At 34.8% G+C, this 10,118-nt stretch overlaps 1 protein-coding gene across 1 annotated transcript; it reads right to left on the bottom strand.

Annotated features, from left to right (window-relative positions):
- Window positions 1-8,028: 8,028 nt before the first annotated feature.
- Window positions 8,029-8,403, bottom strand: LOC148782318 (uncharacterized). Its single transcript, XM_088864613.1, has one exon. It carries the CDS (start codon window positions 8,401-8,403, stop codon window positions 8,029-8,031), a length of 375 nt encoding a protein of 124 aa, XP_088720739.1.
- Window positions 8,404-10,118: the final 1,715 nt, after the last annotated feature.

Raw genomic sequence — 10,118 nt, 5'->3', positions numbered from 1 at the left:
TCTCAAATTTTAAGTTTTAGAGAGAGTATACTAAAATTTTAGAGAGAGGAACTATTTGAAAATTTTAGAGAGATAAACTATCTCAAAATTTATGTTTTAGAGGGAAAATATCGTAAAACTTTAGAGAGAAACTATATCAAATTTAGAAAGAAAAAGTACCTAAATTTTTTAGAGAGATAATTATTTGAAAAGTTTTAGATAGAAAAACTATCTCAAACTTTAAGTTTTAGAGAGAAAAAGTATATTAAAATTTTAGAGAGAAACTACTTGAAAATTTTCGAGAGAGAAAGCATCTTAAAATTTTAGAGAAAGTAACTATATCAAATTTTAGAGTGAGAAAGTACCTAAAATGTTTTAGAGAGAGAAACTAGATACGATCCAAACTGGGTATTAACATTTCCATGAAATCTCAACTTCAGAAAATCTCAATTTTAGGATCGACTTTTCACATGATTGAAAATTCTAAGTTTCCAAACGAACCCTAAATTGAATGGTGGAGAGCCCTCCAATTAAACATGAAAGGAATAGACCTACAATGTACTCCTACGAGGGCATGCTATGCACACCCTTTCTAAAGTGCCAAAATGTTTTGTGATGTCATAAATCATTGTGTACATTTTATTTTGCCTGGATGTTTGGGACAGTTTTTAGTATGTAATTGAGAGGATACTTGTTGCCAGTGGTTTAAAAAATTGATCAGTGCCTCGGATTGGGTACGCATAAAGCCCATCCGAATTTGGATCGGGAATCAGCCAAATCAGTCAGATTAAACCTTAAAACAAATTCAAAAAAATTATAAAAATTCTATAAATGTTGTTTTTTAGGAATCCAATAAGAAATGGGGGTACTACATTATTAGCTTTTATTTTTTTCATGAATATGTGAATATTGAGAGGTCAATTCCTTGTATGAACTTATGTTAACCATTAAATTTGCATCACATAAAAGAATAATCATAGAATTATTATGGATAAAGTATATAATCATACACGGACTACAATAAAGAATTGATTAAATCGATGAAAAACGGACCACTAAAATTTCGAATTGGAGGAAAACCCTAATTCTCTAAAAAAAAAAACAAAATTATTACAACCTAACTCATTATACTCCAAAATTATTACAACCTAACTAACTATAATCCAAAATTATTACAACCTAATTGAATATAATGTTATATATTGAAACTGTTGGTTTACATTTTATAATTATTTTATTATATAAATAATAACAAATCTAAAATATCTTACAATATCATCTAATTTAAAATGTATTATTGACAATTGTAAGAAAAATAATAATTATATGATTTATAATACAAATAAATTAATAAATAAAATAAAATATTTGGTCATCAATGTAGAAATTATCAGAATGCATAGCAATTTTCAAAATAATACTTTAATTTTTCACAAAATTTAAATTTTTAGGTTTCTAGGATAAATTTAGTGGAAAAGATTGTTAGTAGAGAGAGAGAGAGAGGTTTCAAATGGGCTCATTGTGTGAACCCTATAATTGAATTAATATTCCTAAATTTATGTTAAAGATCACCATGTTATAAAAATTAAAAATAATAATTTGACAATATATTCCTAGGTTGTATTAAGAAATACTTGTTGTATTAAGAAATACCTTTCATTTTTTTTGACAAAAAATACTTGTTGTATTTTTTTTTTTTTACAAGAAAAATATGATACTTGTTGTATTACCTTTCATTTTATTTTTTGAAAAGAAAAATAAGAAGATGTTGTATTACCATTTTTTTTGCTTGTTGCATTACTTTTTTTTTTTTTTTGATAAGAAAAATAAGAAATTGATGCTGCCAAGGTACCTTTTATTTTTTTCTACTTTTTATTTTATTTTTTGACAAGAAATACTTGTTATATTACCTTTTATTTTATTTTTTGTGACAAGAAAAATAAGAAGATTTTTTATTACCTTTTTTGTTTTTTTTTTTACACGAAATACTTGCTGTATTACTTTTTTTTTTTTTTGTTCTTCTTTTTTTTTATGACATTATTTTCTTCCTTTTATTGTTTTTTGAAGACAAAAATAAAACTCTTTTTTTCCCTTTACTTTTTTTTAGGATATTATTTTCTTCCTTTTATTTTTTTTTTAAGATAAACATAAAATGCTGGATAACGGCATAAGTGATAACCTACTGCACAACATCACCGATTGTTGATTTACTTTCTATAATAATGGTATATATTGAATTAATGTCTCAACGTTATATCACTTTCTATAATAATGATATATATTGAATTAATGTCTCAACGTTATATCACCATGTTCGAATCCCACATCGAAAATGTAAAAGAAGTTTGAGGAAATAAATACCTTCTCAATACCTTAATCATTCGCATATTCAGAAAAGGGGGCAGCATAACCTAACACGAGATTAACGTGTCATACTTCGTTCTATGACGTGGATTTACTGTTCAGGACTGGCGATGGGGTCACCGATTCCCGTGTCTCAAGTTTTAAATCAATGATTTAAACTAAAAGCACTTTCTACAATGGAAACCTCCATGATGGCTCCACAATCAATTTCCAACACCAAAAATAAAATTTGAAACTAAAAAAAAGGAAAAAAGTTTATATAAGGATGCAGCCTTATAATGTAGAACTACGGATGCACCTCAAAATCCATCGGAAAAGGTAGTTTTAATATTGAAAAGCCCTTTCATTGATCATCTTGACATCGAGATGTGTGACTATGAAAAATAAAAAGATTTTAAGTCACAGAAATAGTGCATTTTACAACATATTATCTACACCGTCCATTTCAAGATTTCCATAGGTTTATAGATCTTCTTGATTTTAACCATTTTTTAAATTGAAACTTTTATTATTAGATATAAAAATAGATTTTGAGATAATCCTAAGAACATTTACATCAAAATTATATACCATGATAAAATTTGAAGGTGCATCTTACCTCTACAGCTACGAATGCATCCCTATGCCAACTGCACCAAAAAAAAAATGGTATAGATCTTGCTGATCCTTAAATACTTACTTTCAGGCAAAGTAGACAGTTTAGACAATTTGTTACAATATACACTATTTTTAAATCGTGAAGTTCTAATTTCTTTTTACAACCCTAATGTTCAAGCCGAGATGATCATGGTAAAGGTTTTCCAATGCCTCAATTACAATTTTCAATGAGTTATGAGGCGATGCTTTACTTATTTTGATTTGGCTGTAGCTCTATCAAAACATTTTCCTTTTGAGTCAGCAAGCAACACCGTACATGATATTTCTATGTCACAAATATAGTTAATAATTGACTCCCAAACAACACATTAAATAATTTCCATTTCTCTGAAATGATTGACAGGGCTACATCCTAGTTAGCGGTTTAAGATTTCCCACAATGCGATTTGATTCGCTGTGGCATTAGTTCCAAAGGTATCCAGGTGAAGGTCTACCTCCATAGTCCTGGTTAAAGTTCAAACAGGGTCTTGTCAGTGTTAGTAATAGTTTAACATGGATTTTGCATGTAAAATCTTCTGGTACAATGTAATCCCGTGCAAAAACAAAACTTGTGCTTAGTGACTATCATGTTTTGTGTCATGTGTTGTGGTGATATATGAAAGATAAGAAATATACTCCAAATTGACTTTGCCTTCTGTGAGATCAAGGTTAAGAAAAATGGTGATATGGATCAGAATCGGTTGATCCGAATCGGGAACTAGTCAGGTTGTCTCAGTTCCCGAAAAATTTTGGATAGGTTCCTTCTATAAACCGACCGGTTTTGGAAAATTCTTTGACATTACCATAACCAACTGGTTCTATTAGAAAACCAGTCAGAACCAGCAGCCCATTTATTTTAATTCTTTTTTCAAAAATTTTAAATTTTTTATTTGGTATATTGTGTCAAAAGCGATAGTTCTTTGTGTGACTTGCTATATTTTCATTAATGGAGTAAACCTGAATATATACAACGTATACAACCGAGAAGAATGGGAGAAGTTACAACCAAGAAGAGAGAGAGAAGTTACAATCAAGAAGGGAGGGAGAAGTTAGTGAAGGAAGTTAAAGAGAAAAGAGGGAGAAGTTACAACCGAGAAGAGAGGGAGAAGTTAGTGAAGGAAGTTAAGAGAAGATATAAGGTTGATGTGGCATAAGGTTGATGTGGCATGGTAACTATAATACTCCACCTCAAGTTGGTATGTGAGGGTCAAAAACACCCAAATTGTGTTGTAGATAATCAAATTTGTCTTTGCCTAGGGCCTTGGTGAAAATGTCAGCTTGCCGATTATTCATTCGGATATACTTTGTTGAAATGATTCCTGCCTGCAATTTTTCTCGAAAAACATGGCAATCTAGTTCAATGTGCTTGGTATGTTCGTGGAAGACTGGATTGGAAGCTATGTGTGGAGCAGCTCGATTATCGCAACACAAGTGCATAGATTGAGAATGAATGAAGCCGAGGTCATGGAGAAGATGTTTAAGCCAGACCAGTTCACATATGGTGGTGGCCATAGCCATGTATTCAGCCTCGGCAAAGGAACGAGATACCGTAGATTGCTTTTTTGTACGTCAGGAAATGGGGATATTGCCAAGGAAGGTACAATAAACAGTTACAGACCGACGGGTGGTAGGGCAGCTAGTCCAATCTGAATCTGAATTCCCTGATAGTTGAAGGTTGTTAGACGATGGCAGAAGGATACCTTTTCCCGGGCTAGACTTGAGATAGCGAAGAAATCGAAGTGCAGCATCCATGTGTGGTTGACGTGGTTTTTGCATGAATTGATGGAGGACATTCACCGAGAATGTTATTTCAGGTATAGTGATTGTCAAGTATATGAGGTGCCCAACGAGTCGTCTGTAAGGGCTGGGATCAGATAAAAGAGTTTCATAATCAATGTGGAGTTTGAGGTTTAGTGCCAAGAAGTCCGGCTTCTTCAAGAATGTCTAGAGTATAATTTCTTTGGGACAGAAAAATGCCTTTGTTGGATCTAGGTACTTTGATGCCCGGGAAGTATTTCAAGATACCAAGATCCTTGATTTTGAAGCTGTTGGGTAAAACTCTTTTATGATCTCAATAGTGGAGTTGTCGTTGCCAATGAGTATAATGTCATCGACATATACTATAATAATGATGATCTTGTGCTGATTTTTTAGAGTGAACATATGTTGTAGACTATTGAAAACTAGCTTGGAGCAGTGTAGTGGAGAACTTGAAGAACTAGTTACGGGAAGCTTATTTGAGGCCCTATAGGGATTTTTAAAATTTGCAAACAAGGTGTTCTCCATGCTCCCCCTTTCGAGGAAATCCTGGTGGAAGTTGCATGTAGACCTCTTCTACCAGGTCTCCATGTAAGAAGGCATTGTTCACATCTATATGAAAGAGGGGCCAGCTTTGTACTGCATCAATGGAGAGAAGACAACGAATAATAACTAACTTGGCTACACGACCAAATGTTTCGCGATAATCAATTCCCTCAGTTTGTGTGTATCATTTGGCAACTAGGCGAGCCTTATATCTCTCGATGCTGCCATCAACATGATACTTGATTTTATCTGCCCACTTGCACCCAATGGCATGCTCACCGGGTGGTAGAGGGGTAACATCCCAAGTTTGATTGGCTTCTAGTGCTATTATTTATGTAGTCCTAGCATCCCTCCAACAAGCATGTTTAGAAGTAGAGGTGAAAGAACTAGGTTCTTGGTTAGAAGAGAGGGTACCAAGAAAAGCTCTATGGATGGGAGAAATTTTTTAATAGGAAATGTAATTGGTAAGGGGATGAATTTTACCTGAGTGAAGACCTGCAAAAGTAGAGTGAGTGGTCTCTAGTGAAGAGGTGACTTGGGCACACTTGTAGTCAGCGAGCCATCCAGGAGGACGAAAATTGCGAGAGGAGCGGAGTGGTGGTTGTGTAGATGATGAGCTGTGATTGGCAAATAAGTGTGATGAGGTGTTGAGTGGTGGAGCGGGCAAAGGAAAACTCAACACAACTTGTTCGGGGTATGGGTGGGGTGGATTGATCCTCGGTGAGTGGTGGATTGAGGGAAATGGCACGAGGAGAGGGTGAAGTTGGCTCATGGTGGATATCATGAATGATAAGTAGAGGAATGGGTGGGCTAGGATATTTAGATTGTATGATAGAAGATGCAGAGAGAAATGGAAACTGGGATTCATGGAATGTGACACCTCGATGGACAAAGAAGGTCTTGTCTTCCATGTCATAGAGTTTATACCTTTTGTCCATATGGGTAACCAACAAGCACACATTTTCTAGCACGAGATGCAAATTTATCGGTGGTCTTGGTATGAGCAAAGCATAAACAACCAAAACCACATAACTGGTTGTAGGTGGGTTTGGAATGGAATAAGGTTTCATGGGGGGATTTTCCATGGAGAATGGGAGAAGGCAAACGATTAATGAGGTAAGAGGCTGTTAAAACACAGTCACCTCAAAAGCGAGGGGTAAACCATCTTGGAACCGTAAAGCACAGGTTTTCTCAAGCAAATGGCGGTGTTTGCATTCAACCACTCCATTCTGTTGGGTTGTGTTGACACAACAACGTTGGTGAATGATGCCTTTGACATTGAGGTATGCTTGCATTTGAGAGGAAATAAACTCAGACCCATTATCTGAGCGGATGGTTTTGACGGTGGGGGTGAATTGATTTCAACCATGGCGCAAAAATGTTTGAGATAGGAAAATATCTCGCTTTTAAACTTCATTAAAAAGTTCCAAGTACATCTTTGTAATCTACAATAGTTAAAAAATATCGTGCACCAGTGTGTGTTGGTGTAGAATAGGGTCCCAATATGTCGTAATGAATCAATTGAAAAGGAAATGAACTGTCATTAGAACTAAGTGGAAAACAATTTCGAGTTTTCTTGGCTACAGGGCAAATGTCACTAGGAGTACATTTGTTTGCTGAAATCGAAAGAGAAAGTTTAGACGTTAACTTCTGCAGTCGTTGGTTGGAAGGGTGTCCCAATTGGTTGTGCCAGAGCTAGAAAGATGTCGCATGATTGCAGGAGTTTGTTATTACTAGATCCTTGTAGAAATAGAGCCCATCGCGTTCTTCACCCAGCCTAATCACCCTCTTCGTATTGAGGTCCTGAAAAACACAAACTTTAAGAAAAAATATGGTAGCATAATTGTGAGTTTGGGTCAGTTTACTGATAGAAAGTAAATTCAAATTGAAGGAGGGTATGCACAGCACATCATGTAGTTGAAGAGAGGGAGAGAGGGAACAATGTCCTTTGTAGGAGACAATAACAATATCTCCATTGGGTAAATGAACGGATTGGGTGAATGTACCGGTTGTGTGCCGGAGGAAGGATTCATGGAGGAGGTCATGTGGTCCGATAATCAATGATCCATGAGGATGACTGAGAATTTAAACTGGCACAATTGAAAGCTATACCTGCCAAATTTGCTGAAGACAAGTTCTTGTCAATGTTCAACAAGGACATCAACAGTGAGTGTTGCTCAAGGGACAGGTGCACAACAATGGATTTTTTGCCGACAGCAAGATTCTCTTTGTTGGAGTGCACGTTGGAGTTGGATGCAACAACATTTGAATGGCCAATTTGGGAGCCATTGAGTTTGCGGTACTCAGCCTTGGTGTGGCAAAAAAAACCACAGTGGTTGCAACGAGGTTGCTCACATCCACGAGTACCGTGCAGCTTGCGGCATTGGTCCTGCACATGACCAAAAATGCCATAGTGATCACAACATTGGGAAGCATGCCCTTTCAATTGGTTAGAGTTTTGCCTGTCGGTTCGTCCTCTGCCACGACCATAAGGGTCATTGGAGGAGGCTGCCATGGCAGACGTGGATTTAGGGACCTTTGTCTCTCATCTTGCAATATAAGAGCGTAAGTTTTGCTAATGACATGCAGAGGATCCGTGGTGAGAATGTTGTTTGTGGTCATTAGAGAAAGAATCATTCAGTCCCATCAAGAACTGAATGACTCTTTCATTTTGTTTCAGTTGGGATATCTCTTTGGCAGCACCACAAGAGCATTTTGGGAGAGAAAAAAGCGAGTCTAACTCATCTAACCCTTGAGGGTAGTGTAATATGACAAGACAAATAGATGGTCCTCTACAAGATTAGAAATATCTCGTGAAATGCGATAAATTTGGGCTACTTTGCCTTGAGAGAAACGTTTCTGAAGATCTTCCCACACTTCTTGTGTTGTCTCAAAGTATATGATGTTGTTGGTAAGATCCTTGCAGACTCCATTCCAAAGCCAGAAAAGTACTACACTGTTGCAGTGTTTCCATGATGAGAAATTAGCATCATCATCAGCCGGTTTGGTGATGGTCCCATTGATGAAACCAAGTTTGTACTTGGCATCAAGCAATGTGCTCATAGCACGCTTCCAAAATGGATAGTTGTCATCATTGAGGAGTTGAGAGATAAGGACCATACCCGGATTATCCTAGTGGTGGAGGAAAACGGGAGAAGAGTAGTCTGATACTTCTCCAGATGATTTGATGAAATCGTTTGCCATTAGAGCAGAAAAAGAAATGACTGAGATGGATGAAAAAAAAAGATGAAAATGTTCAATTTCTCTTTGATACCATGTCAAAAGCGATAGTTCTTTGTGTTCTTTGTGTGACTTGCTATATTTTCATTAATGGAGTAAATCATAATATACACAGTGCATACAACCGAGAAGAGAGGGAGAAGTTACAACCGAGAAGAGAGGGAGAAGTTAGTGAAGGAAGTTAAAAAGAGAGAAGTTACAACCAAGAAAAGAGGGAGAAGTTACAACCAAGAAGAGAGGGAGAAATTAGTGAAGGAAGTTAAGAGAATATATAAAATTGACGTGGCATGATAACTGTAATATATTCACTCGTCAGGATATGTGATCCACCAGAAAAGACCCATTTTATGGATGGGTGGCAAAAACGAGTTCTTAAACGTTGTGTGAGATAGAGCAAGTACAAGGAGGTTATCATGTGAATAAACGCACTACAAAATAATATGTACATAGGTACAAAATACTATGTACACAGGATATTATGTATCTAGACATGTAGTGAGACCCATTTTAAATAATATGTCGTATGATCAAACTCCGCAACATAGGTTTAAAAGAAAAAATGTGACAGTCAAAACTAGGATCTAAAAGAAATCAAATAAGACGTTTTGGAAATTATATTAAAAATGTGCAAATCAAAATTAATATGGATACCTGGAAATTCATTTCCAGAAATGTTTTTATGTGGAGATGGCACATTACTAGGTTTGGACTTGATCTTTGGGACATAAAGTATTTCCGCCAACAATTATGGTAACGCACGTTACGGAGACACTTACTTTATAAGATATAATTAATTCTACCACAACACCTCCATGAATCAGAGAGATAAAGTACTATAAAATTTTTAAGAAAAAAAATATATCTAATTTTAGGGAGAGAACTACTTAAAAATTTTTAGAGAAAGAACCTATCTCAAAATTTTGATTGAGAGGAAGTATTTTAAAATTTAAGTTTTAGTGAGAGAAAATATCCTGAAAATTTAAAGAGAGAAACTATACCAAATTTTAGACGGAGAACTATATAACAATTTTTAGAGAGAGAAACCATCTCAAAATTTTTGGAGAGAGAAACCACTTTAAAGTTTAAGGTTTAGATATAAAGTACATTATATTTTTAGAGAGATAAACTATCACAAATTTTAATCTTTAGTGAGAGAAACTATCTTAAAACTTTTTGAGGGAGAAACTATCTCAAATTTTAAGTTTTACAATGAAAAAATACCTAAAAATTCATAGAGAGAAATTGTCTCAAATTTTAAGTTTTATATAGAGAAAGTACTTAAAAGTTTTTAGATAGATAAACTATCTCAAAAACTTTAGAAAGAAATTATCTCAAATTTTTAAATCTTAGAGAGAAACTATACTAAATTTTTTGTTTCAAAGATAGAAAGTACTTAAAATTCTTTAGAGAGAAAAACTATCTTCAGAGTGAAAAACTACCTCAAAAATTTTAGAGAGAGAAACTATCTCAAAATTTAAGTCTTAGAGAGAGAAAATGAACTAAATTAAAAGTTTTAGAGAGAGAAAGCACCTGAAACTTTTTAGACAGAAAAAATATAGAAAAGTTTTTAAAGAGAGAAACTATCTTAGATTTTA

The sequence above is a fragment of the Amborella trichopoda genome, chromosome 4 (assembly GCF_054954075.1).
Source record: "Amborella trichopoda isolate Santa Cruz 75 chromosome 4, AtrichopodaSantaCruz75HAP2 v2.0, whole genome shotgun sequence".
Taxonomy (NCBI): Eukaryota; Viridiplantae; Streptophyta; class Magnoliopsida; order Amborellales; family Amborellaceae; genus Amborella; species Amborella trichopoda.
The sequence above is the reverse complement of the archived record's forward strand: the minus strand, read 5'-3'. Positions and strand labels throughout refer to the sequence as shown.

Excerpts from the sequence above, each read along its gene's own strand:
- LOC148782318 (XM_088864613.1), bottom strand. The coding sequence starts at position 8,403 with ATGGTCCTTATCTCTCAACTCCTCAATGATGACAACTATCCATTTTGG.